The following is a 27,068-nucleotide window of genomic DNA, read 5'->3' as shown; positions in this document are numbered from 1 at the left end:
TAGCCAAGTCCTCCCCATAACAACATCATCAACACTTCTTTTGAAACTTTAAATGTTTGCAAGTCTGGTTTGGAAACTCTGAGTTCTGATGGAGAAAACAAGACAGGGCGTGTGTAAGTCGCCCTAGCAGGTAGCCTCACACCTCTGGAACCCTCTTTGAGGTCAGTAAGCTGTGTCCTTTCAACGAGCCCAGCCAGAGTACCCAGGTTGTAACTTAAGGTCATGTCACAAAATCAATTTTATTTCCATGTTGCCTTCCCCTCCTTGTGTCTACAACTTTCTGTTGTTTGGAGTTGATCCCAGCTTTCCGCACAAGCACCTCTGTCCGCATCACTGTACCTCTGTGCGCCCGTCTTGCTCTGCGTGTTTTCCAACTGCCTTTGCGACTCTGTCTGTCTGTGAACCTGGGTACCTTTCCTGTTATCTTTGACTTTTCCAGGGTCTTCTCTCTACCTTCTGCTCCCATTTGCATATCTTGTGTCTCACTCTCTGCCTGTCCACCCCCCACCCCTTCTCTTTGATTCCTCTCCTGTTTCTTTTCTTCACTTTACTGGACATGTAACGGTGAATATTTTTTATTCAATGACTATGATATCTATCATATTTATGGTTCAGAGATTACTACATTTTGCTATTAAAGTGAACAAGTAGGATACTTCCTTTAAAAGGCAACTACAGGGTAGCCTGGGTGGCTCAGTGGTTTAGCACCGCCTTCAGCCCAGGGCGTGATCCTGGAGATGTGGGATTGAGTCCAGCATTGGGCTCCCTGGATGGAGTCTGCTTCTCCCTCTGCCTGTGTCTCTGCCTCTCTCTGTGTTTCTCTCATGAATGAATAAATAAAATCTTTTTTAAATAAATAAAAGGCAACTACACTTCTTTTCCTCTCTCTGGGCCTTCTTGGTTCATTTCCTTGCTGGTCAGTGATGGCCTGCCGAAAAGAAGGGAGGAGTCATCTTTCCTTTGGTTGACATTCACTAAGACAGAAATGTCTAATCAGAAAGAATTTTAGCAAACATAGAGCCCATCTTCCCTCAAGCCTGGATGTTGAGACTGCGATCTGCTAAGATTCGATGACTTGTTCAGGGTCACATAAGTTAGGTTTTGTTTTTTTTTTTTGTTTTTTTGTTGTTTTTTGTTTTTGTTTTTGTTTTTTATAAGTTAGGTTTAGAACTCTTGGCCTCCCCATCAGCATTCCCTCTTGTCATTAAATGTCAGGTTTCTCCCCTATTAACTAGTAGCTCTTTTCAGAAAGAGAGTTCCATATCCTTTTAGTTAGTACTCAGTAAATACCAACGTATCCATCAGGTGCCTATGTTCCCAAGTAACAAGCTCTGACTTACATAGGCCTAAACAATGAGGAAATGTATCTCAAATTATGAAAATTTGGCTTGGTTTCCTCAGAAGCTCAGTGAGGGCACATTCTAACCCTCCCTTCCCAATGTCTCTGCCCTCCTTGGCATTTTGCCTTTGGCTTCATGCTGGCTGTCCTCAAAGTCTTAACAATAGCTGCTAGCCAAACTTGAGACATGATGAGTTTTTTTCACAACCAGTGGAAGAGAGACACCCTCTCTTCCAAATATGACACATAAAAGACATTCCTTTCTGCCAGATTGCATCTTTTGGACAGTGTCCCCTCATCCCTCACTCAGCCAATAAAAACCAAGAGAGTGCTGAACCGGATGACATGAGCTCCTAAATAAAACCGGCACTGTACTAAGAAGGAGGAAGATGGGTATTGGGTAGTGCTACCCCCTCATCGTGTGTTGTATTATACTTAAGTCAACTGAGTCATTGCAATTTTTTTAAGAGTTTATTTATTCATGAGAGACACAGACTGAGAAAGAGGGGCAGAGACACAGGCCCCATGCAGGACTCAATCCCGGATCCCAGGAGCATGACCTGAGCCAAAGGCAGGCACCCAACCACTGAGCCACCCAGGCATCCCAAGTCATTGCAATTTTTGAGTTGTATAGAAGTCAGAGGTTACTATGGATTCAAGTTCAGGGAGCCCTTATTTCCTGTATATCTCAGCAATTGCACTGCAGTGCTGAGCTAAGAAAAATGCCATGAAGTACACTGTTTCTTTGCTGCTATAATCTTACCCAAACTCTTGGGAGAGAGGGAGGGAGGGAGGGAGGGAGGGAGGGAAGGGTAATGTTAGTCTGGCTTTCTTCTTTCCTGTGAATACCAACCATCTCCCTTCTTCCTGTGATTGTTCTTGAATAAGATGAAAATTCTTTCCTTCCATTTTACAGCCTCCCACACGTGTCCACAGATACTCTCTACTTTAAAGATTTTGCTTTAGTCACCATGCCCTTAAAGGATCAGGAAATCCTCAGAAAAGTCACTAAAGTGACTGCCAAAGCTAGCTGTGGCAATATGGAAACATGGCTACAAACTCTTTGACACTCTCTCCATCAAGAAATGGATCTAAAAAAAAAAAAAAAAAGAAAGAAATGGATCTACATCTCCTACTCTTGATTGAGGGTGAGCGCATAACTGTTCTTGTTGCCAAGTGAACTGGGGGGACCCCAGCCCTGGAGCCTGTCCCAAAGATGTCACCAAAGGATCTTAGTCTCTTCAAAGAAAGTAATTTTTTTTTTTTTTTTTTTTTTTAGTTATTCTAGAGAGACCAGAGAGGCAGAGACACAGGCAGAGGGAGAAGCAGGGTCCCTGCAGGGAGTCCAATTCGAAACATGATCCCAGGACCCAGGGATCACGACCTGAGCCAAAGGCAGGTGCTCAACCACTGAGCCACCCATGTGTCCCCAAAAGAAAGAATTAAAGGACAGACACCACCCAGTGAATAAGCAACGCAAGGGGGAAGTTGATTAAAGCGAAAAGTACATTCTCAAGATGTGAGAGCCTATGAGCTCAAAAAAAGAGCTGCTCACCACCACCACCCCACCCCCTGCAGTGAGTTTCTATATTTACTGACCGTTGTCAACTAGGGAGTGGAATATTCATTAGTTAGAGCAGAGATGCAGGGGTTTGCACTTTTTCTTCCTTAGTTGGTCAGAGGTTCCCGTCATGGCATCCGCCATCTTGGGCCTGTCTGGTTTGATTCAGTTTCCAGTGGAGGGCTCTGGCTTTCCTGGTCAGGACTCACCCATTGCAGACCTCCAGGTCTCCTGTTAGCACCTAACTAACTGCCTACACTAACATTCTGACCAGTGAGTGGGCTGCAGTGGAAAGTGAAGCCTTTCATAATGGCCGCCAAGAAAGTTAAATGACCTGTAAATAACTTCGAGTCTTTCACTTAAGACAAAAAAAAAAAATCTCCTTTTCTTTCCTGGATCCCCTCTAGTTTCCACGTGATTCTCCTTTCCTACTGTACCACTCAGGGCTCTTGGCCGTCAGTGTATCAGAATCTAGGTATTAAGGGAAGGAAAGGAATGTGCTGGATGGAAACTGGGTAGGGGCAGGTCAGCCTATTCCGCTGCTGTGATGACTGGGACCCAACCATCTGCTTCCCTTAAGAATGAATCTCCCTTATAAGTGGGTAGGTGTCACTTTTTCAGGATTCCACATTCCAGAAGAGACAAGTTGGCCAAGCCTAGATCACACGTCTGCGCCTTGGTTTCCTGCCTGAGTCAGCTCAGGCTGCTATAACAAAGTACCACAGGCTGGGTGGTTTCAACAACAGAATTTTATTTTCTCAGGGTTCTGGAGGCTCACGGTCTGAGATAAGGATGTTGTCAGGATTGTTTTTTTCCTGAGTCCTCACTCTTTGACTTATCGATGGCCATTTTCTCCTTGTTTCTTCACATGCTCGTCCCTCTGTGCAGGTCTGTGTCCCAATCTTCTCTTTTTATAGGGACACCAGCCATATTAGATTCGGGCACATCCTAAGGACTTCGTTTTAACTTAATAACCTTTCAAAAGTTATTACCTTTGAAAATACACCTCCAATACACCTCTAAATACAGTCACATTCTGAAGTCCTGGCGGTTAGAACTTCAACAAATAAATTTGTAAGAGACACAGTTTAGGACATAACACTGGGCCGAGGCAGAGCAAAGGGGGTTCTGGCCCCCTTGGCTCATCACCACTTTCTATTTATTTTATTTATTTTATTTTTTTTTCACTTTCTATTTAGAAACGAGTCACCACTTTCTATTAAGACTACTCACAGTGGGGGTTTCCTCAAGGGAGAATGAGATGCTGATAAGAAGGGGAGGGGGGGCGCCTGGGTGGCTCAGTTGGTTAAGCATCTGCCTTCTGCCCCAGGAGTCCTGGGATCGGGCTCCCTGCTCAATGGAGCCCTTCCCCCTGCTCCTGTGCGTGAGCTCTCTCTCTCTCTCTCTCTCTCTCTCAAATAAATAAAGTATTTTAAAAATTTTTTTAAAAAAGAAGAAGAAGGGGAGGAGGTATGGGTCCTGGACAGCCCAGACATAGGTTCATGAAGCCTCCATAACGGAGATTCTTTGGAGTAGTCATTCATGAGAACACCTTTTTCCTTCTATTCAATCTTCAACCAACAGTTATCAAGTTTTTGTCCTCCAACCCCAGCCCCTGAAATTGTTCAGGCAAAAGTTATAAATAGTTCCCAGAAGGTCACACTGAAAGGACTTCTTGAACTTTCTACAGCACTTAATACTGTTGACTTCTGCCTCCTTGAAGGGCTCTGCTGCCTGGGCTTCCCTATTCTCTCTTCTCTAGGCCCTCCTATGTGATCTCCTGTGTCAGCTGTTCTTCCTTTCTGCACACTCGCACACTCGCACTATGGGAAAGTTGCCTCGTGCCACCCTTCTGTCATCACTTCCCCGCTTCTCCTGCCTCTCCTCCCATCTCCTCTATTCCCTCCCCTCACTGGAGCTCCCCTTTCTTCTCACTCAACACTCTGATAGAGAGCTGTTACCCACACTACATCTTAACCTAGGCTCTCTAGATGAACTTCAAGGAATTTCTTAAATCCTAGAGAAATTTTTGTGTATATTTACTTGCATTTTTTTCATAGGAAAAGGACTTAAGCTTTTATCAACAGTGTAGAGCACCCTATTGATACCTCCTAAATCTTGTCTTTGTCCAGACCTGCCTTCTGAGTTTCAGGGCTATATGCCCAACCACCTACTTAGAATCTCCACCTAAAATCATAACTACCTCGAGCTTGATAATGTCAGAAGCTGAGACCATTATCACCACCCTCCCCAAAGCCTGATCCTCTTCCTCTATTTCTTATGTCCATGAAATGTACCACCATCCTCCTCGTCACCCAGACCAAAGAGCTGAGCATCGCCCAGACCCCTCCTTCTCTCTTACCCCTCACAGCCAATCACTCATCCAAAGCACGTGCGTTCTAACTTCGTCACATCTCTTAGATGCTTCCATTGCATTTCCACTTCTTTAACAGAGAATCTTCTCTCGGCCAGACTGTGATAATAACTTCCCAACTTTTCCCTCCATGTCCATTTATTGGACATGCTATCAGGGTAATTTTTATAAAATGTAAAACTGATCACGTCATTCCCCGGCTTAAAACGTTGAGGTCGGTTTTACATTTTATAGAAATTATTCTGAAAGCAATCTAAGAAGGTACAGACTGTTCACCATGACGTACAAAGTCCTCCGTGATCACTCCATAAACATTGAGTGCTGAGTCTGTTTTAGTCACTGGGCTAAATGCTGGGGATACAATGTGAACCAGAGGAACAGCTTCCCTGCCCTCAAAGACCTTACTGTTCACAAATATGAATATGACTAAGCAGGAGCACGAGCTCTTAAAGGATCATGGGGTTGAGAGTGTCACAACTTCATTCGGATCACCAGGGAAGGCCTTCACCTCCCATCTTGCACTTCTAATAGAAACCAGTAGATATGTTTCCAGATATGGAACCAATAACTTTAAATGCATTACTTCATTTAAGCTTCACGACGACACCTTGGAGGTTAGTGCTCATATTTTAGCCCCATTTTACAGATGAGAAGACTGAGGCCTAGAAGGGGTAAGTAAGAGGTGCAGCTGAGATTCCAACCCAGACTTAGCCCAAACCCAGGGCCCTTAACCCTTGAGCTGGTGCTTCTCCTTCACGGAGCTACCCCCAGCTCTGCAAACATGCCAGCCTATTTCACTCCATCTTGGCTCATGATTCTCTGCCCGAAAGCCCTCTTTATCTAGAAAACTTCCTGCTGAATAGACAATTATCTTTTGTGATCCAAGTGTTCTCGCTTCCACATGGACCCCTCCCACAGATGCCACAGACGCTCTCCTGGTGCATCCGCAGAATTTTGCAAATACTCTCACGGTCCCGGTCCCGACAGCAGGCACTTCAGGTGCTTATCTGACGGTCTCCCGCTTTCCTAGGGATGAGAGCTGACAGGCCTGGTGATCTCAGAACCTTGCACTGTGGCTGCTATTTCAATGTCCAAGGGAGGGGATCCCTGGGTGGCACAGCGGTTTGGCGCCTGCCTTTGGCCCAGGGCGCGATCCTGGGGACCCGGAATCGAATCCCACATCAGGCACCCGGTGCATGGAGCCTGCTTCTCCCTCTGCCTATGTCTCTGCCTCTTTCTCTGCCTCTCTCTCTCTCTCTCTCTCTCTCTCTCTCTCTCTGTGTGACTATTTCTATCATTAAAAAAAGAAAAGAAAAAGAAATTCAATGTCCAAGGGAAAGTATGGGGAGACAAGCAAGAGGGGAGAGGGGAAAGAGAACAATGAAAGGACAAAAGAAAAGGCAGGCATGGAGACAAACACTCGGCATGAGATATCCCAACACCACTGACCCTCAAAAACTGTGCCTTTGCGGTGCTTGGGTGGCTCAGTGGTTGAGCATCTGCCTTAGGCTCAGGGCATGATCCCAGGGTCCCGAGATCGAGTCCTGCATTGGGCTCCCCGGAGAAGCTTGCTTCTCCCTTTGCCTGTGTCTCTGCCTCTCTCTGTGTCTCTCATGAATAAATAAATAACATCCTAAAAAAAAAAAAAAAAAAAAAAAAAACCAACTGTGCCTTTTCCCTTCCCCATACAATTAGCCCTTCCAACCCCGTGCTCACGCTGAGGCTGGCTCAGTAAGCACTTCATGCACACCTGTGGAAGGCTCCTCAGGCTGCGGTCCTCCCTCCTTCCTACGAAGTCCATGCCCTGCAGCTCCTCCCTCCACAGGAAGACCACAGACAGAAGTGGCAGGAGAAGCCCAGAGCAGGGAGGGCAGCCTTGAGCCTGCCACAGCCCTGAGGGCACCCTGTGGCGAGGTGTCTTTCCCAGAGAAGCCCCTAAAGTGCCATAGCCTGGGGCTTTACATTTTCAGATCCAGGTCTGGATTTTGCAAGGTGTAAATGGATCCCTTGAGAGGGAGCCCTAGAATGGCTGCCTGGTTCCTGTCCCTCGTGATTCTAACCATCCTAACGGACTTCTTTTTTTTTTTTTCTTTCTTTCTTTCTTTTTTTTTTTTTCCTAACGGACTTCTAAGACTTCTAATCCCAGGGCCTGTAGGGGAGATGCTGCTAAGTGGGGAAGGGGAGGATACACATCCCTGCCGTGTGTTGGGGGGATGCGGCTAGGGAGAGTAGAACAGGGTAGCAATCTTAAGACTTCCTGGCCACTGCACTTCCACCTTTTCCAATAAGGCACCCCGGAGCCAGGGCTACAGGCTCACAGACCAGCCCAGGCCAGTGGGTCTCCGAGGGGCTGAGCTCACCTGGCTACTGTCACTGCTCAGCCCTGGTGATGGTGGGTTGAAGCTAAAGAGCTCCTGTCCTCTCCTGCCCGCTGTCCTTCCCTCTGCGCCTCCTTCTCTGCCTTCCCTTCAACCAATTAGTGACTTCCTCCCTCCCAGGGCCTCATTTCTCACCCCTGCCCCTCGCCTGGGCTTCTCTTAACAGAAGGTGTGAATCTCATGGTCAAATTCATGCTAAGAAGTGCATCATAGACCTCAACACACATGCATTTTGAATTCTTGAAAAATAAGCTGGTGGCGACAACACTGCAGGGAGGGACCCTTCCTCGGGGTCTGAAGATTTAAATGAATACAGGTAGGTAGGTCCAGGTGGATGGAGCCGGGTCTGGGCCAGGCAGGGGAGTTCTGGAGGAAAACAAGAGACCCCTTCAGGGAATGCCCTTCTCCTTGGGTCTCATCCTCAGGGTTGTGATATCTTCTTGGCACTGAGTGGATCCAAACCCGCCAGGTAGGGAAACTTATTTTGAGACTGATCAGATTTATCCATGTCACTAGATGCTTGCCTGTAGTCTCCTGTGGACCCGAGGGTGCTCATCCACCTCAGCTTCTCTTTCCGGCTTTTTTCCTCCCCTGCCTGCCCCATCCTGGGGCTCACTTGTCAGAATTCAGATTCAGAAATCAGATGACTTTCCAGGAAAAGGAACCTAAAGAATAATGAGCTAGGGGGTGGGGGAAAAGACTCTTTACTTCCTCTCTTCTAGTTAGCTGCATCCCTTCAGAGCTCGGCATATCTGCAGTGACTTGCTGACCCTAATGTGACAGCATGTGGCAGCTGGTGCCCTCAACGGCCCTGCTACTTCTAGGTAAGTCAGAGTCACTTTGGCTGAGACAGAAGCTCCAGATGCCCTGGGTCCGGTGGAGCCCACTTTTCAGACCAGGGAGGGCCCCCAACCAAGGAATAGGACTCCTTGCTGTGCGGAGAACACTCAATTTAGCTCCCGGGACAAGCCATTTGGAGGCTAGAGATGAGAATGCCAGCCCGATTTGGGCATAACCAGGAGGCCGAGGGGGACTGCGAGGTCGCTGTTACCTCGCCCTGCTGGGTTCAGTTTCCCTATCTGTAAGTTGAAGGCTATGGACCAGATAGGTGAGCCCGTCCATTCTATCTCTTCCATTCTGACATTCCAGGGTTCCCCTCTAAGACTTTTCATTTCTGCCCTTTTGGGGGAACTTGGGTTGAGGTTGTGTCTATGGCTTGATTCAGGGCAATTCAGCCCGCACCCTTGTTTTGGGAGTGGGGACTAAGGAGGAAGTGGTGTTGGGAAGAGGGCAGGAGGTGCACACCCTGGAGACTAGAGCGCAAGCCGCCATGGAGACCTTGATTCTTGGCACTAGGACTCCCGGAGCAGGGGTGGGCCGGGAATTACGCCCATGCCACACGAGGGCTGCCCTGATCTCCTCTTCTGCTCAGTATTTGTTTCCCTCTTTTGTCTTGCAGTTTCTGCTGGCACACAAGCTGGTGAGTTGGCTTTGTGGTCTTGGTTGGATGGAGGGAGGCATATGGTGTTTAACAGCCGGGTGCTGGGAAATGCGTGCTGCATGGGAAATTGCTGGTATGGGGTTGTCAGAGGCACTTCCCCATCACGGTTGGGCTTGGCCTTAGGTTTCTCAGGCTAATTTTCCTCAAGATAATGAAAGGCCAGAAATGGGGCTAAGTGCCTTGAAGCCAAGGTGCTCTAAGTCTGAGTCACAGACCAAGGCCGAGTCACCAACTATGGGTTTGCAATGGGCTCGCTCTGGCTCTGAGCCTCCCTGGAAAGGCCAGTGTAGGGCCTACTCACCTCTCTGCCCTAATCCACCTTCTCTTGGCTCCTCAGCAGATGTCCCAAAGGCTGTGGTGGTTCTGGAACCCAAATGGAACAGGGTACTCACAATGGACAGTGTGACTCTGAAATGCCAGGGGGACCATCTCCTTAGAGACAACTACACGTGGCTGCACAATGGGAGACCCATCTCAAATCAGATATCCTCCTACATCATCAAAAATGCCAGCATTAAAAACAGTGGAGAGTACAGGTGCCAGACAGACCAATCCAAACTCAGTGACCCGGTGCAGCTAGAAGTCCACACTGGTGAGTGGGTGAAGGGGAAGAAGGGAATCAGGAAAACGGTAAAAGGGGAGGCCCCAAAAGACTTGGGAAGAGCAAAGTCTTGGGGGCTAAAATTGAGATGAGATGACCTGTGGCCCCCCCTGAATTATATCAGAGGGAGGCCTGAGGCAAAATGTAAAACCTGGTGCGTAATAGATACGGGACTCTGCAGGGCACAGTCTCTGCAGTCACCATCCACAAAGAATGCACCCAAGAGGGGCACCTGTGTGGCTCAGTGGTTAGGCGTCTGCCTTCAGCTCAGGTCATGACCCCAGGGTCCTGGGATCGAGTCCTGCGTCGGGCTCCCCACAGGGAGCCTGCTTCTCCCTCTGCCTGTGTCTCTGCCTCTCTCTCTGTGTCTCTCATGAATAGATAAAATTAAAAAAAAAAAAAAAAAAAAAGAATGTCCCCAGTAGCATGGAGTCACCTGAAGGTCAGGGCTTGACATTAGTGCTCAATAATATTTACTGAATAAATTAATGAATCTGTTTTTATGACCTCAATCTCCTCCTGACTCTCAGATGCACAATGCCCTAAGCGACCCTCCAAACCATTCCTAACAGCCTAGGGTCATATCCACCGCCCTCTCCCCATCTGCCACACGCAAACTTATGCTTTGGCATAAATCTAGTAGAGTTAGAGACACGTCCGTCCAGCCTACCAGTGATCATGGAATGAAAGTCTCTAGTGTTGGGATCCCTGGGTGGCGCAGCGGTTTGGCGCCTGCCTTTGGCCCAGGGCGCGATCCTGGAGACCCGGGGTCGAATCCCACGTCGGGCTCCCGGTGCGTGGAGCCTGCTTCTCCCTCTGCCTGTGTCTTTGACTCTCTCTCTCTCTCTGTGACTATCATAAAAAAAAAAAAAAAAAAAAAAAGAGTCTCTAGTGTTGTTTGCAGAATCTAAGCATCAGAAGCAGGTGAGGGTAGGATTTCAGAGGCAAAGATCTGTTCTACAGGTAATCCTAGAATCACACCCCCTAGCCCAGTCCCTGCAGGCGCACCTCACAGCTACTTCCATGGCTGTCTCAGTTGCACGATGTGCATGGGTAGAAAGAGCCTGGAGGGGAAGGAGGGCCTAACGGAGGTGGATTTGCAAAAAGTTTCAGGGAACTGGGCCCCCCACCTGTGGCTCCTTAGCCTCTGACTGCCCCATAGCTGCCACGGGCTTCATGCCACGGAGTTACACAGGGAGGAACGTCTGTTCTCTTCCTGGGTGAGACATGGCTACCTTAGACCAAATGAAAGGGGGAATTACCAACAAGAAGCAATAGAAAAAAAAAAAAAGAAGCAATAGAAAAATCAAGTCTGAGACTTATTAGCTGGTCTTGAAGTTCGATCTAAAAACCTACTTTAGAAGTAAAGGAGGACCGTACTACGGGCCCACGACCGTGACTGCAGGCATCAACTCACCAGGAGAAACTCTTGATCGGCTTTCAAAACTCATTTCGCTTATCTCCTCCTCTGAGGAGTCCTCTTTACTTTTGGGGGGACAGAATCTCTTTATTCCATTCTCTTTGGCCCTCTAGGCCTTTGTTCTTAGCCTGTTGTAGCACACTGTGTTGGAACTATTCTGAGTTTGTGTTTTTCTGTGTTGAGTCTACAGAGTCTTTGAGGTTACGCGTCATGGGTCTTTGTCATCGGGTACCCCGAGGGGGCCCAACACCTGGTACACAGTGGTGCTCAACCACACCTGTGTTGAATGGATGTGCTTATGGACATTCGATAAGTCCATGACAGGACAGATTGGAGCAAAAGTGTTCCCCCGAAGGCCACCAGACTATATATGTATTCTTTTTGTTTTTTTTTTAAGATTTTATTTATTTATTCATGAGAGACAGAGAGAGAGAGAGAGAGGCAGAGGGAGAAGCAGACTCTGTGCAGAGATCCCGATGCAGGCCTCAATCCCAGGACCCCGGGATCACGACCTGAGCCACCCAGGTGCCCTTCTGCCTTTCCTTTAACGGAGCAAATCATCATTTTCTTTTTTTTGTAAAGATTTAATTAATTGATTGTGTGAGGAGGGGAAGAGGGAGAAGGAGAGAGAGAATCTCCAACAGACTCTGTGCTGAGCATGGAGCAGGATGTGGGGCTCTATCCCACGACCCTGGGGGCCTGACCTGAGCCGGATCCACGAGTTAGACCCTCAACCACCTGAGCCGCCCAGGTGCCCCACAAATCATCATTTTCAAATACAAGTTTTAGTCTTTGACCTAGAACTCACCTGTTATAGCAAATCCAAGTGCAGTCCTAAGGACCCTGCAGGTGGCTTCCCACCTACCTCTTCACTTAGTCCCTCTGCTCTAACGTTACAGTTTGATTGGTGTGGCTCTCTTCCCCATCGGACAAAATGTCTTGGTGTGATTTGGGTTCTTTACGGGGATGGCGCCCAGTCTGGCTCTCCATGACGCCCCAGGATCTGGGTGGTGAGTGTCCTCGTCACAAGATCTTTGCTCTGAAGCCTCCTGGGCCTGTGGTCTCTGTGTCTTTCAGGCTGGCTCTTGCTCCAGGTCCCTCGCTTGGTGTTCCAGGAGGGGGAGCTCATTCAACTGAAGTGCCATAGCTGGAAGAACACGCCCGTACGGAACGTTCAGTATTTTCAGAATGGAAGAGGCAAGAAGTTTTTTTACAATAATTCTGAGTACCACATTCCAGCAGCAACAAGTGAACACAATGGCTCCTACTTCTGCAGGGGGATTATCGGGAAGAAAAACGAGTCTTCGGAGGCTGTGAACATCATCATTCAAGGTGAGAGCTGTGCAGCCCTAGAGCTTCCAGAACCCTGTGTGTATGGGGTCTGCATTCACAATGTGAAGATGAATGGAGAGATTCTTGACTATTCCATGGGCTTCTTTATGAGGGGTTCTAGGGGTGTTATTCACTCTGCCATGTGGCAGCACAAACAGAAGCCACATGTCCTGCCCCATAAAAATACGCTTGTCCTGCCCTTCCCCAGTCAGACCATGGCCACAATGTTATGTGTCCCTCCAGTGCTGGCCATCCTCCCCTACCCTCCAACCTGGTGGGAGCCCCTCACTTCCACACAGGGAGGGCCTAGAAACCTGGTCTGGCTCTGCTGCTCGTCCATCATGTGACAGTGGGTAAACCACATAGCCTCTCTGACTTTCAAGTTCCCCCTTGGTAACAAAGACAAGCTGACATTTATTGGGCACCTTTCAAAGAAACCAAGTGCTTCTTTCCATGAACCGGGTTGGACGATCCAGCCACCCCTCACAACGTTATGAGACAGGTACTTTGGGGTCTACCTTGGATGAAGTAACTGAGGGGAAGGGAATGGGGAGCATTAATTTGTCTCTCAGATCACACCAAAGATCCAAAGCCTGTATATTTAACCACTAGATAAAATGGAAAAATTGGGCAGACACCACGTTTTTGCCGTAACCACTGTCATTGTGCTCATCCCTCTGCTTCTTCCATTAGGTTCTTCGCTTCCATCAACCTCACTACTCCTTTCACACTGGCCCCAAATCCCTTTCTCCCTGGTGATGGCACTCCTATTTGCAGTGGACACTGGGCTGTATTTTGCTGTGCAGAGAGACCTTCGAAGCTCAATGGGGAGCCTGAAAAACAGCAAAGTCATATGGAGCCAGGGCTCTTAGGACAAAGGGTGGGTCCTGAAAGCAACCCCTCTGGACCTCTCTCTGGATCCACAACCCCATCACCTCCAACAGGCAGCTCTGGGAGCCACAGGAAAACTATACCTCAGTGTCTAGGTTGAGGGTCCTCCACTCAACTCCATTTTCTCTTGGTCTCTGCTGGAAAGAAAGAGTCCGTGATCTTCAAGTGCCAAATGCACCCCCCAATGAGTAGCCACATTGCTCAGAATTGAAATCTCGGAGCTACCTGGATACTTTGTCCGCTCAGCCATTCTATCACAGAGAAGCAACTGGGTGGTGACCCAACATCTGAACTTGTTCTTAAAGAACGGGATAAGTGGATAAGAGAATTATAGCCGAGGGCCAGCTGGGTAGTAGTCTCCCTCTGTTGCTGCAGGGCTGGTTGCCTTTGAGGCACGCTAAAACCACTTCCAGACAGATTGTGGGGGCTGTGGAGGGTCTAGGGAGACCCTCATGTTCTAGGGAGACAGCAGAACCAGTCAAGGGGGTGGCTGAGAAAGAGCAAGGCAGCCGGACCAAGGAAGACCCCTGCCTGGGCTGTCTTCCTAGAACATGAGCGGTGGTGTAGGTAACAGAACAATCACGGGTAATTCGAGTTGATTTTTGCAGGGAGCCCCTTTTAGAACCTGGACTGTGTGTGAGTATATAATGATGAATTGTCTTGATGTCATGAGTAGAAAATGCTCCTGGAAGGGGGTTGGAGGTTGGAGCGTCTTGGGAAAGAAAGCGCAGAACAAACCCTGTGTCCATAGGATGAAGAGCAGCATTGCTTTCCCAGATTAAGCTCGCGAACAGAGATATCTCTGGGTCTGAACTGAAAAAGAATGACACCAAAGAGTCAACAATAACTACTCGGGAGGCCATGGGCAGGAGGTGAGGACATTAGTTGGCCAGCATAGTAAAAATTAGAGAGAGAGCAGGTGCGGAGACTATCAGACCAGCTTTCTGCTTTAGTATCTAATTCAGGCAAAGCTTTGCTCACATCATTCACCAAACAAGGTTGGATAAGCGATACTAAATGCACTCAACCCTGCTGAGTTAAACTATGGAGACTTAAAATCCCTTGGCCTTTCAGTGGCAGTGGAGTGAGGGTGGGGTCATGCGAGTTGCTTGTGGAAGAAAGCTTAGCTGTCTCTTTCTGTATTAGAAGCTTTAAACAGAACACTTCTCGATTCCAATAAAGCCTTGAACAAGGTCTTGCATGCTGCTCTCTGAAGATGGAAAAAGCGGGGCAATGAGGCCTGAATGATAAGACCCATTTTTCCTCCTGTCGTCCAAAATTCTACCAGGGATGAGTTTGGGTTCCGAAATCCTGTCTGCACAGCTCACGGAAATCAAGCAGTTGCAGATTCACCAGTCTTGCTGGGGCACCTGGGTGAAGGGGATTTTTATAGGTGGAGTGGGATGGGAGGGTGGGTGGCAGCTAGAGGTAGGTCCGAGCAGGTGGTGAGCAGGAGAAGGCGCCCGGAGAAAGGAGATGGGGGCCTGGACAGAGGTATAGGGTCAACCTCATGGGGTTGGATATGGGCTACAGGCCAACAGGGTTCAAGCTTGATGTCTGAATTATTATATGAGATTCAGACATGAGGCAAGTGCATCAGGAAAGCCCAGACTTTCAACTCACACCTGTCTAGTACGTAGGGTAGGAAGAGCTTGGGTTTAGGTGCTGAAGGTGGAGAGATGAACAACACGAGGTCATCCCCTGGAGGAGCTTTCACTGGAGGGAGAAAGGCCCAGAGGAGAGAGCAAAGAACAGGCTGCAGAGGAGAGACTCGGTTCCGTGGGGGCGAAGGATGAGTAGGGGTTGGTTTGCCAGGCAGAGGGGACAGACACTGAAGGCCTGTGGGCAAAGGTTCAAGGCCAGAGCAGGGCTCCAGGATGTAGGTCAGCTGGTCCCCGAGTAAGGAGCCGGGGAGGGAGAGGAGCGCCCAGGCCCGAGCAGCAAAGGCCTGCCCCCAAGCTAGGGGAGCGCAGCCCGCGGCCACCGGGGGCCTGGGAGCAGAGTTGGCCTTTTAGGAAGCTCTCGGGCAGCTAGAGACTCGCACCAGGAAGGGAGAGGGGCCTGGAAAGCTGGGTGGCTGCCGCAGGAGCGCAAGGGGGAAGGAGCGGGGAAGGAGCAGGGGCGCGGCTGGAGGGGAAGGTGCTGCTGCTGCGGGGACACTCCGAAGGGAGCCCGCCCCCGGTCACCGCTGGGGCCCAGGTTCCGGACACGCCTGCCCGAGGAGTGAGGAAATGCAAAGCACAAAACGAACTCACCGGCTTATCAGTTCTTGCTTCCTCCCGAACGCAAACTTTTAAAAAAGTTGCGCGGGGCGGCGGGCCGGCTCTCGAGGAGCCTAAGGCGCGTCCCGGCAGCCGGGCTCGTGCAGAGCACCCCCGGCCCGGACACCCAGGCCGGGCTGCGTGAGAACCCAGGGCCTCTGCGGCTTCCGCGCAGGAGCCACGCGCTCAAAAACGCTCGCGCCCCGTCCCTGGGTGGGCTCGAACCACCAACCTTTCGGTTAACAGCCGAACGCGCTAACCGATTGCGCCACAGAGACAGGCGAGGCTTGGCGCCTCTGCCAAGTCAGTTCACCGCAGAAAACGTTCGTGCTGCTTTCCCGGCGCCCCCAAATCCGGGCTGGGGCTGGAGGGGGGCCCGGCAGGGCGGTCCCCGGGAGAGGAGGGCCTCTCCGCCGCCGAGCGCTGGCACCTGCGAGCACTCCCCACCGCCCCCGGGCTGGCACCTGCTGGGACACCCCCCCGGGACCTCTCGGGCCCCCCTCTTCCCCTGGGCTCACCTGCTGGGATCCCCTACTCTGGCACCTCTCGGCCCCCCCCTTCCCCTGGGCTCACCTGCTGGGATCCCCTACTCTGGCACCTCTCGGCCCCCCCCCTTCCCCTGGGCTCACCTGCTGGGATCCCCTACTCTGGCACCTCTCGGCCCCCCCCTTCCCCTGGGCTCACCTGCTGGGATCCCCTACTCTGGCACCTCTGGGCCCCCCCCTTCCCCTGGGCTCACCTGCTGGGATCCCCTACTCTGGCACCTCTCGGGCCCCCCCTTCCCCTGGGCTCACCTGCTGGGATCCCCTACTCTGGCACCTCTCAGCCCTCCCTCCTCCCCGGGGGCCACCTGCTGGGATTTCCCCCCCCCCCCGGGACCTCTCGGCCCCCCTTCTTCCCCTAGGCGGCACCTGCTGGGACCCCCCTTCTGGCACCTCTTGGCACCCCGTCCTCCCCCGGGGGACACCTGCTCGGACCGGCCGGGCCTCAGCGTCTACCCAGACTGGGCAGAGCGGCCCGAGCAGCGGGGGTCTCCGGGGGAGCCAATACCGAGGCTCTGGGGGGGGGGGGGTGGCTCGCGAGTTCACTTGGTTTTGCTCCGGGAAGTAGAACAAACTTTTTTTTTTTTTTTTTTTTTTTTTTTCTGATCTAGACGATCAGGGGTCAGCTGAAGCAATGGAACCTCACGGACCAAGACTAATCTCCAAGCCCAGCTGTTGGGAACGTGTATTAGGCCCGCGGCCAGGACGCAGAGTCTATAAACGCCCGAGACTTAGAGACGTTCACACTGCAGTATCCGGATCCTCTGGGCGCGGAGACCTCGCATCCAGAGCCGGCAGCCCAGGGATCCCGGTCAGGGGCTCAGGGCCCGGCCGGCCTCCTCTCCTGCCTGGGGGGAAGCTCCTCTGGGCTCCCTGCGGCCCCCGAGCCCCCCGCCTCCGCCGCAGGCACACCCATCCCCTGCACCACGGCCCTCTGCGGCGAGGCACCCACAGTGTGTGGCCGGGCGTGGCACCCTCCTCAGCCTCCACCCAGAACCTCCTCTTCCTTCTACACCACCGCGCTCCACCCCGTGGGTTCCAGTTTAGGGGCAGGTCAAAGTTTCCAGTGATGTTGGGTGAACTGAGAGGACACACGGTAGATAGAGGTGTGTGCGCACAGATTATGTGTGTGTGTGTATCTCACAAGCTTGCCCAATGATCTCTACCTGGAGAGCACCTTTCTTTTACACTTTAAAAGTTTGTTTTTTAATGTTCTTTATAAAATTATGGTGAGGATAGGCGAGAGTTGGGGCTGTGGTTGTTCCATAAATTTCCTGACTTGGCAAAATAAAAAGTTGGCAACTCTATATTAGTCAACTGATAAAAAGTCAACTGATAAAATAAAAAGTTGGCAACTCTATATATAGTCACTGACATTGTAAGGGAAATCTTATTCATCTGCAAAGTCCAAGTTTGGGAACCTCAATTCTCGTCTTCACCTCTTTTACTGGATTGGCAGCAGGAATTAAAAATTAGTTTCCAGTTTATACTTAATATGCATACATTTCCTGTGCTTCACTTTGCATGTACACATGACAGCAATCCAAAAGAAGGGAAAAAAAAACAGGCATGAAAAAGAAAGTACAAAATGGGATGGTGAGGGATGCCTAGGTGGCTCAGCGGTTGAGCGTCTGCCTTTGGCTCCGAGCGTGATTTCCTGGGGTCCGAGATCAAGGCCCACATCAGGCTCCCTTTCCCCTCTGCCTGTATCTCTGCCTGTCTCTCTCTGTATCTCTCATGAATAAATAAATAAATAGAATATTTTAAAAATGGGATGGTGAAATAAATCCAAATATATCAGTAGTCACAATATATAGAAATGGAGAAAATTTGCCAGTTAAAGTGCATTTTTAAAAAATACATTTTATCCTGTTTTAGAAAAGTGACATGAAAACATTAAAAAAAAAAAACAAAGATTGAATGGAAAAGAATGGAAAAAGATATGCAGGAATAGTCCAACAAAAAGAAAGTTGGCATTAATATCAGACAAAACAAAATTTAAATAATAATGCATCATGAAGGATGGAGATGGTCACCAGATAATAATAAAAGATTAAACTCGTGATGAATATATAATTCTAAAAACATAGTTTCTAATAAAATAGTATTAAGATATCAAAGCAAGAATTATTAGACTTACAAGGGAAAATTAACAAATGCATTTACAGTGAATCCTCAAATTCTATGGTAAGAGAATTCAACATATTACTTTCAGCGTTCAATAGATCATTCATTAGAGAAAAAAATTAAGCATATGAACACAATAAGACTGGTTTAATAAATATTGAGAACTCTGCAACCAATAATTTTTGGTTGTACATTCTTCTCAAATGCATATGGAACGTTCACAAGAATTGACTTTATATGAGCCCATAAAACAAGTCCTAACGTATGTTACAGAATTGGCACCATATAGAACACATTCTTTGAACATGATGCAATTTAACTCAGAAATCAATTACAAAAAATATCTTTTAAAACCCTCCGTGTGGAAATTTAAAAATCCATGCTTCTTAAATACTTCATGGATCAAAGAGAATGGAAATTGAAAAATACTTGGATTGAATAGTAATAAAAATATAACATACCCAAATTGTTGTTCAGGGTTTTACATGTGCACAGGGAAAAGGAACACTATACCAACCTTCCGTGTTTAGCATATGTATTAAACAGTATTTTTCTGTTAAATAAATCTGTTAGAAAATAAAAAGACAGAAAACTTTTGGAATGCAATTAATCCTGTTACAATGAAGGAAATGCACAGGTGGTAGCATTGTGATTGGTCAGGCCCATATCAATTAACTGCCCCTCAGAAAGAATCATCTTCTGGGGTCTGCTTTGGCTCTCCCTAGACACCCCAGAGAGCCAGTCCCCACAGCACTGCTGGCCGAACTCTAGGGAACCCTACCGGGGCACTGACGGGAGGCCACTCAATGCCTCCCAACCTGCAGGTCCGAGGTAGGCCAACCTGCTGCAGACCCTGGTTATCGAGCCCTGCCACCTGAACCCTGGTCCAGTTAACAAGAGCCCAGTGTCAGTTTGGCTCCCCAAGACTGTGGCTGCCCACTACCACTCAGTTTTACTCTGCAGCGTCCCTTGCTGGTGGCCACGTGTGGGAACCGAAGCCTTCACCCAACCTTGGTGCCAAGAGTCAGGAGATAACAGAGAGCAGGCAGGCAGTCATGGGTCACAGTGGGAGCATCACCAAGTGTTGTGGTCTCTGCTGGCCCTGCTGCCGTCCTGTGGTAGGATGGAGGCTGTCAGGCAGACGAGCATAGGGGAAATGTGGGGCTGATGGGAGACTGGGGGGCAGGCGCCTTCCTTCCCCATCCGTATTGTATTTTACCTTCAGTTCATGGGACAGGTTGTCTTTTTTTAAACCCCAAACATCCTCCATATAATTGTTTTGGTAATACAAAGGATAATTAAAGCTAATTCATTCATTCATGCCACCATTCTAAACATTTACTGTCTCATTTGAGAATTATAATTATCATCATTATCTCCTTTTACATATTGGGAAACAGAGGCAGAGAGCCAGGCTGCAAACACAGGCAGCACAGCAGAACTCCCGCCTCACAACCATATTATGTCGGCTCAGCCAGCCTGGATGGCTGTGGTCAACCTATTATACATATCATTCCAATAAATGATTATTGTGTAATAGAGAAAACCGATGTATAAAACCCTCAGACAGTATTTTTTTTAATTTTATGTATATATTTATGTGTGTGTGTGTGTGTATCTAAATTGTAAGTGGTGGTGCAGGAGAGGGAGAGAGAGAATCCCAAGCAGACTCCCTGATGAGCTCAGCGCCCCATGGGGGGCTCCATCCCATGACCCCGAGATCAGCACTGAGTAGAAATCAAGAGTCAGACACTCACGTGACTGAACTACCCAGGTGCCCCACAGACAATATTTTTTAAAGGCTAGGAAAAAAATGTATTAGGGTTGTTGTTAGTTCAACAGAAGATAGCAAAGGATTCAGTATCATTAATGCCTGGCTTTTCCTAATTTTAGGAAAAAATTCTCAGCTTACTCAGACGAGTCACCTAATGACTATCAACTTGGAAAGAAATTGCAGAAAGTTGATGCAGTTCCCCCATGTTAAACCAGGGCTCAGGAGGAGGCATCCTTTAGCTAGTGACAGCCATATCAAACAGAACCAACAATTATTAAAAGTCAAATATTTTGGAGATGATTTGAAAGATTGACATAGTATTTGCACTACAACTTACATTACCTGGAAATCAGTTTTCTGAGATACATAAACACACATATCTATCTATATATTTATAGTTAAGGACTAATGGGGAATAGTGGAAATATATAATCCTGCAACTGTTTAAAATCTTCTGAATACCATTCACGGCTATGTGTCTCAACATAAAGGAATCCCATAAAAATGATATTTAGTAAAAAAAAAAAAAAAGGAAAAGCTGGTTGCAAAAGAATATGTATTGTCTGATACCAGTTACATAAACTTTAAAAGCGTGAAAATCCAAATAATATATATTTATTTGATAACACATACGCATGTATTAAAACTATTACAAAAGCCAAAGAAATAAAATATGAATATAAAATCTAACCATATAAAGTCCAGAATAAGGGTTGCTTAGAAAGAGATGCCAGATCTAGATAGATTACTTAGATTGCTTCTCGTTCAAGCATGAGCACAGTACGGTTCTTAATCACAAACAACAGAATCTACTCTTGCTTATTTAAATACAAAAGGATTTTTTGAGGGGCACAAATAATTTACCCAGTGTTGGGAAGACTGAAGAAACAAGACTCGAGGCTGACTTCCAGGAATAACTCCCCAAACTCTTCTGTTCTCTTTGTTCTGCTCCAGGACAAAGTTGCATTGGCCACTATTACACCTCCCAAATTGTATCTCTGTTTCTCTCCCATGTGACTGCAGCTACAAATCAAAATCTCAGGGAAGCACATCTGGTTAGTGAAACATAATCATAAACCAGAACCCCAGCGGCAGAGGAACATAGGAAATATATCATTTTTAGCTTCCCAATCTCAACCTCACTGGAAAACAAACCAGGATGATACTGGAATGAGTGTTGAGCAAACCAAACCACAGAGCCACTACAGTGAGTAAACTGAGAAGCCAAAATAAAAGAAACCAACACCAAATTAAAATACAAGCAGATCATGTTCCCACCTCCGCCTCTAATATACAACTGTTAGAAAACAAGGGCATGAAAAGATCTAAAGAACTACATTGTCATGGGCCACAGTTGTGGGTATATTGTGATAAACTGGCATGGGTCAAAGCCTGTTTTTGTTCTTAAAAGACAATGGGAGTGGAGGGAGGGAAGGGCTCCAGGTCCATGTGTTGGACTCATTCCAAATCCCTGTGGAAAAGATCCCTATGGTGTAACACAGAAAAGTTTATACCATCCCATTGATCCACAATATTTAAGAGAAAGCTTGCAATCTGCTGGGTTCATGATAAACAGCCAATAACCCAAGATGGAATCAAAACTGTCTTGGAAGTCAGAGTGGGCCATCGCTCATATAGCTGAATACCAAAAACATGAGCAAGAAGAGAAGGGACAGGGGTGTTAAAGTAAGTAAGCCATTGAGTCCCAGCCATTCACAATATCCAAGAGGAAGCTGGATATCTTCCTGGTTTCATCATTGCCTCATGGATCCAAGCTGGGACAGGACTTAAGTGTGTCCCAGACTTTGTGTTTTGCTCTGTGTGGGAGGGATGGATGGGTGAGTATCCATCAATGATGTCACTTCAAATCAGTGGTTGAGGGGTGGACTACTCAATGAATTGAATGGAGAACCATCAGGTGAAGGGATGGGAATAGAGTTATAGACTTACCCCATGTTATATCTCGAAATAATTTCAAAAAGAATTAAAGGGAGGGGCGCCTGGGTGGCTCAGTGGTTGGGCATCTGCCTTTGGCTCAGGTTGTGATCCCTGGGGTCCTGGGACCAAGTCCCGCATCAGGCTCCCTCCAGAGAACCTGCCTCTCCCTCTGCCTATGTCTCTGCCTCTCTCTGTGTGCTCTCATGAGTAAATAAATACATAAAATCTTTATTTTAAAAAAGGGGAATTAGGGGGATCCCTGGGTGGCGCAGCGGTTTAGCGCCTGCCTTCAGCCCAGGGTGTGATCCTGGAGACGGGGAATCGAGTCCCACGTCGGGCTCCCTGCATGAAGCCTGCTTCTCCCTCTGCCTGTGTCTCTGCCTCTCTCTCTCTCTGTCTCTCATGAATAAATAAATAAAATCTTTAAAAATAAAATTTAAAATTTAAAAAGGAATTAAAGGGATAATACCAAAAAACAAAAAGGAAACAAAACTACTATAAGAAAAAAAAAGGCAAAAACTGATCTGATATTGAAGTGGGGAAGGAATTTTCAACGTATGAAAAAAAGCTTAAAAACTACCAGGGAAAGTATTTGACTACATAAAAATTAGAAACTTCTGAAGTTCAAAAACACTATGAATAAAATTAAAAAGCAATTCCAGTTTCCATAATGGTGGAGGAGCTTGAACAGTACTAATCACTCCATAGATAACAGCTATAAACTCTGGACAAAATATTCTTTTTAAAACATCTGTATGGAGTCGGAGAGCAATCAAATCAGATAAAAAATAAATAAATAAAGAGTACTGAAGCCCTGGAAGAAGGAATCACCAGGTAAGATCCTCATCCTGAGGGCTCTCTCCAGGAAAGGAGACTCAGGCATGTAGTAAGGTCATCTAGAAACCTAGTCTCATATCCCATGCGTGGCGGTAGGGTTTAGGGCTGCTAGACTGGCTGGAAATTAAAGAAGTAAATCTCAGAAAAGGGTCTCATTCTGGAAAGCCAAATCTGCAAATCCAGCTCCCACGTCTTTGGCTCATCCTTGAAATGAGCATGTGTCCAGGACAGATTTCGGGAAGCCATGGTGAAAGCAGCCCCAGCAGAGACTTCAAGAGCTGCCTCACCAGAAGAGCCAGAAAAACCCTGCCACAACAAAAATGCTCAAAAATAGGCGATTCCTTAAAGAAACTGAGGGTGTGGCCATTTAATACAGCCCAACGAAGGCATTAAAATAACGTTTTAGACTAACACATTTAATGAATTTAGAAATAGTCACATTTTTCAGTAAACAAGTAGGTTAAAAAATATGCACCCTGGGAGTCCAATTTTGCATTTTTAAAAAAGCCAAAGAGATAAACATACAGCAAAATGTTGATTTCCTGGGTGACGGAAATGCGGATGCCTCTTCTTTCTTTGTGGTTTGCTTATCGCCCATACTTCCTACAAGGACTATATCTTACTCTTATATTCAGGAAAAGTAGTATCTTTTTAAAACATGAGCATAGAGCGCGCTCCAGGTGCGCCAGGTGCGCCAGGTGCGAGAGCAGGGCACTCGTGCAAAGGGCTTTGGAGCCCCCGAGGGTCTCAGAAACGGTAGCTTGGCTCCTCCACGTTACCCATGAGGACACCGAAGCCCACAGGGGCTTGTGCAAAAGCAGACAACTTCTTAGTGACGCAAGAACAGGTATTCCGGTGGTCAGAGTAGTGCTCATTGCTGTTTGCACGCCTCCGTCGTAGGAAGGCAGCAGAGAGCGCACGTGGGCTGGGCACAGCTGGAGAGCAATAGACGGGGGAGAAAGGAAGAAGCGCCTGGTAGGCCGCGGGTGTGGGAGGGGGCAGGACGGGGAGGGAAAATGAGGAATACGGGGCCCGGGTAGAGCTGCACCCTGAGGTTCTCTTCCAGGGGGGCGGCGAGAAGTTACACCTCGCGGCACGCCCCATCCGCGGTACAACAGGTGGAAACTTGCAGGACTAAGGCCCAGGGTCTGAGTAACCGCACCCACCCGTACTCCTGCCCATCATCCAAGAACTCCGCATGGGACAACCATACTCCTGGAGCGAACCTAAAATTACTTAGGAATCCCCTTTGCTCCTGCAGGAAGAGCGAGGAGGAAGGAAAAAGAGCCTTCGCTGTCTCCCCGTCGGGGAATCGAACCCCGGTCTCCCGCGTGACAGGCGGGGATACTCACCACTATACTAACGAGGAAAACCGCGGGGAAGGCTGCGGGATCATTGCTTAAGGAGTCACCACCAGGCCGCCGGGACCCGCGGGGGACCCGGAGCCCAGAGCGGCGGCGGTCCCTGGGCGGGAGCCGCCGAGAACGAAGCCTTCAGAGTGGGACACCGCCCGAGCCCGGCTGGGAGCGACAGAGGAACCCGAGAGGGAGACAGCGGCGCCTGCAGTTCCTAGTTTGGGTTCAGACCTTTAAAAAAAAAAAAAACGAAAACAAAACAAAACAAAACAAAAAACGCCCACTCTTCCTGGAAAAGGAAAAAAAAAAAAAAAAAAAAAGAGCTTGCGTTGGCCGGGAATCGAACCCGGGTCAACTGCTTGGAAGGCAGCTATGCTCACCACTATACCACCAACGCCGGCGCTTCCGGGGGCTCCGAATTGCATATATAAGGAAGATGGAGGTCGTGGATTTTTTTTTTTTTTTTTTTTTTTTTTTTTTTTTTTTTTTTCATGATCCTGCAGCACAGGGAGCCTTCCCTTAGCGAGGATGGATCCCGACCCGACTCCTCGCGGGTCAGCCAGCTACGGACGGGACCGGAGGCCGCGGGGGCGGCGCGGGGGGCACAGGGTCCGCGGAGGCCCGGTTCCGCCCGGGGTTTTCCCCGCCGCCTGCTCGGGTCCGCGCTCCCAGCTCCGGATCCGCCGAGTGTGAGATTCGGCGCCGGCGATTTGGGGCTGAAGACCCGCCGGAAAGGGCGCGAGAGGAAATGGATCTTTACGGTTTAGTAGGAAGGAGGAGTCAGAGACGGTTTTGTTTTCCGGTGCTTTGCCAAGGACCCCAGGGAGGGTTCTAGTTTTATTTCAAGCAATAAACGCTGCATCGAAGTGACGTGACGTCACGATACAGCCCTGTAAGGTGATCTGAAAATGAAATAAGAAAAGCGGGAGCTCTCGTGTCAGGATGGCCGAGCGGTCTAAGGCGCTGCGTTCAGGTCGCAGTCTCCCCTGGAGGCGTGGGTTCGAATCCCACTTCTGACAAGATCCTCTTTTCTTTTTTTTTTTTCCCCTTTTCCCACAAATACAGTTGAATTCATGGAGAAAGGAGTATTGATTAAAGGACACTTTCTTTTTGTCCTGCGTCTCTGCATATGAATGTTATGCTTCACTGTGAATACGGGACTGAATCTATTTTTTTCTGTACTGTAGGCAGGAGAACGGTCTACAAAATCAGGGAGCAGTTGAGACAAAGATCTACACCTATGAACGTATTTTGAGTCCTTTCTGTGTGCCAGCCAGGCACACTAGGGCAGGCTGAACTCAAAGTCTCCTCTCAGTAAACAAGAAAAAGCTCTTAGCTAAGATCCCTTTATTTGCTAAATTGTCCAGAATCTTCTAACGCCGACAGTAGTGTCAAACTTTGGTAGGCCTCACTGTGGGACCCAGGAAATTTGACAAAAATCCCCTACCCCTGGACAAGCAGAGCAGGACTAACTCCATTTTGTGCTGCACCCACCACCTCCTGTAACGCCCCCACATGACCTGCTTATTGCTTAGGGCGCTGCCCCACCCTAGTCAAGCCGCTGGGCACACCCTAATCAGAAATCGGCTCAGTGATAGGCCAGTTCAAATGGATACTTTAAGGTTAAATGTAATTCAATCGGCCACCTGCCTGTGGACCGACAGGACTGTGCAACTTTCTGCATATCCCATTGGCCACTGGTCCCTATAAAGCTGCTAGGCCTCTTAGTCTCGGGGTCCAAGTCCCTGCTCGCTGTGTCGGGTATACTTGGACCCAAGCTCGAGCTTGTAAATAAACCCTCGTGTGTTTGCATCGGTGTCGGCTTCTTGGTGGTTTCTCGGATTCGCAATCTGGGGCACCACACTCACATTTCCCACCGACTTGTCCCACCGACTCCTACTGTTGCAGGGTGGACTGGGGAGACCCCTGGGCCCTGAGGCCTTCACCCAGCCAGTTCCTGGGATGTGACTGGAGGTTCTCAGTCTGGTGGCAAGAAAACTATGCAAGGAGGGACCAGAAGAGAAAAATTCAAGGAGGGACCAATCAGTGGTTGAGTGGTGAAAGTGAATGGTTTTTTTAAAAAGGAAGAGAATGCACTCTGGAGATGTGGGAGCCTGAGTGCCCAAGAGAGAGCTGGACCCAGGGTTTGGGTCTGTATCTTTTATTGACAGTTGTGAACCAGGGGGTAGAGTATTTACTAGTTGAGGAGATTTCTTTGGGAGCAGAGTTTTGGCCTTTTCTCCCTTACTTGGTCAGTGTTAGGCCTTCTTTGTCTTGGGCTCATCTGGTTTGATCTGGCTTTCTTGAGCTTACATTTTGGAATGCTGCCAGGCCAGGTACCTAACTTTCCTGATAGCAGCCCGGAGCTCCTTTGCCAGCATCCAGGCATCAGGTTAAAACCTGAACAGCTGCTGACACTGATACCGCCACCAACGCTAATTCAGCAGGTTTGCTGGGTCACCAAAACCCAGGACAAGATATCAACAGAACAAATCAGGAAAAGTAGGAGGAAAGGACAACTTGTGGAGTTTGTTGTCTTAAGAGCTTCTTTTTTCTGAAGATCACAAATAGGATGCTTTCTTTCAGATGTAGGAGGAACTGGTTATGAAAAAATCCTGTTGTCCTTTTGGGAAGACAAGAGAATTGTCAAGATGAAGAGACTGAGTGTGTTGAGGTTCACAAGTGTGAGGATGGAAGGATCTTCAGGTTCATTAGCAAAAGTTTGCCAGACAAACTGCATTCTCTGTTATTTACTAGACTGTGATCTTGGGAAGTTTGCCTGCAGTATAACCTACATAGACCTTTTGGGAGGCTTAGGTGAGAGCCTAGGAGCTTGC

The 27,068-nt window shown here is 48.3% G+C and overlaps 1 protein-coding gene, 4 non-coding genes and 1 pseudogene across 10 annotated transcripts in view; 2 read left to right on the top strand and 4 right to left on the bottom strand.

The window, feature by feature from the left end:
* LOC144307228 (glyceraldehyde-3-phosphate dehydrogenase-like) overlaps nt 1-9,823 on the bottom strand; it is a 41,996-nt pseudogene extending 32,173 nt beyond the window's left edge. Inside the window, exons 1-2 of the transcript XR_013374156.1 lie at nt 9,455-9,823; nt 7,788-8,332 (exon numbers count right to left, since the gene is read on the bottom strand). The product of XR_013374156.1 is annotated as a glyceraldehyde-3-phosphate dehydrogenase-like (transcript). The remainder of the gene's footprint in view (nt 1-7,787; nt 8,333-9,454) is intronic.
* On the top strand, nt 7,826-17,507 carry LOC144307227 (low affinity immunoglobulin gamma Fc region receptor III-A). 5 transcript variants are annotated; one of them, XM_077886815.1, is made up of 6 exons: nt 7,826-7,972; nt 8,375-8,476; nt 9,112-9,132; nt 9,491-9,745; nt 12,252-12,506; nt 16,812-17,507. In XM_077886815.1, the coding sequence occupies exons 2-6, from the start codon at nt 8,437-8,439 to the stop codon at nt 17,357-17,359; spliced, it is 1,119 nt and encodes a 372-aa protein (XP_077742941.1). In that variant the 5' UTR covers nt 7,826-7,972; nt 8,375-8,436; the 3' UTR covers nt 17,360-17,507. The 5 variants fall into 5 exon arrangements, with proteins under 5 accessions (XP_077742941.1, XP_077742942.1, XP_077742939.1 ...); XM_077886816.1 differs by lacking the exon at nt 7,826-7,972 and having other exon boundaries at nt 8,294-8,476; nt 9,494-9,745; XM_077886813.1 differs by lacking the exon at nt 7,826-7,972 and having other exon boundaries at nt 8,294-8,476.
* On the bottom strand, nt 15,863-15,936 carry TRNAN-GUU (transfer RNA asparagine (anticodon GUU)). Its single transcript has one exon. It is a non-coding gene; the product is annotated as a tRNA-Asn (tRNA).
* Nucleotides 17,508-24,173: 6,666 nt separating the features above from the next.
* On the bottom strand, nt 24,174-24,245 carry TRNAD-GUC (transfer RNA aspartic acid (anticodon GUC)). Its single transcript has one exon. It is a non-coding gene; the product is annotated as a tRNA-Asp (tRNA).
* A 311-nt stretch (nt 24,246-24,556) lies between these two features.
* TRNAG-UCC (transfer RNA glycine (anticodon UCC)) lies at nt 24,557-24,628 on the bottom strand. The gene has a single exon. It is a non-coding gene; the product is annotated as a tRNA-Gly (tRNA).
* A 539-nt stretch (nt 24,629-25,167) lies between these two features.
* On the top strand, nt 25,168-25,250 carry TRNAL-CAG (transfer RNA leucine (anticodon CAG)). Its single transcript has one exon. It is a non-coding gene; the product is annotated as a tRNA-Leu (tRNA).
* Nucleotides 25,251-27,068: the final 1,818 nt, after the last annotated feature.

Source organism: Canis aureus, chromosome 38, assembly GCF_053574225.1.
Source record: "Canis aureus isolate CA01 chromosome 38, VMU_Caureus_v.1.0, whole genome shotgun sequence".
NCBI classification, from domain to species: domain Eukaryota; kingdom Metazoa; phylum Chordata; class Mammalia; order Carnivora; family Canidae; genus Canis; species Canis aureus.
Note: the sequence above shows the minus strand (reverse complement) of the source record. Positions and strands in the feature narration are given on the sequence as shown.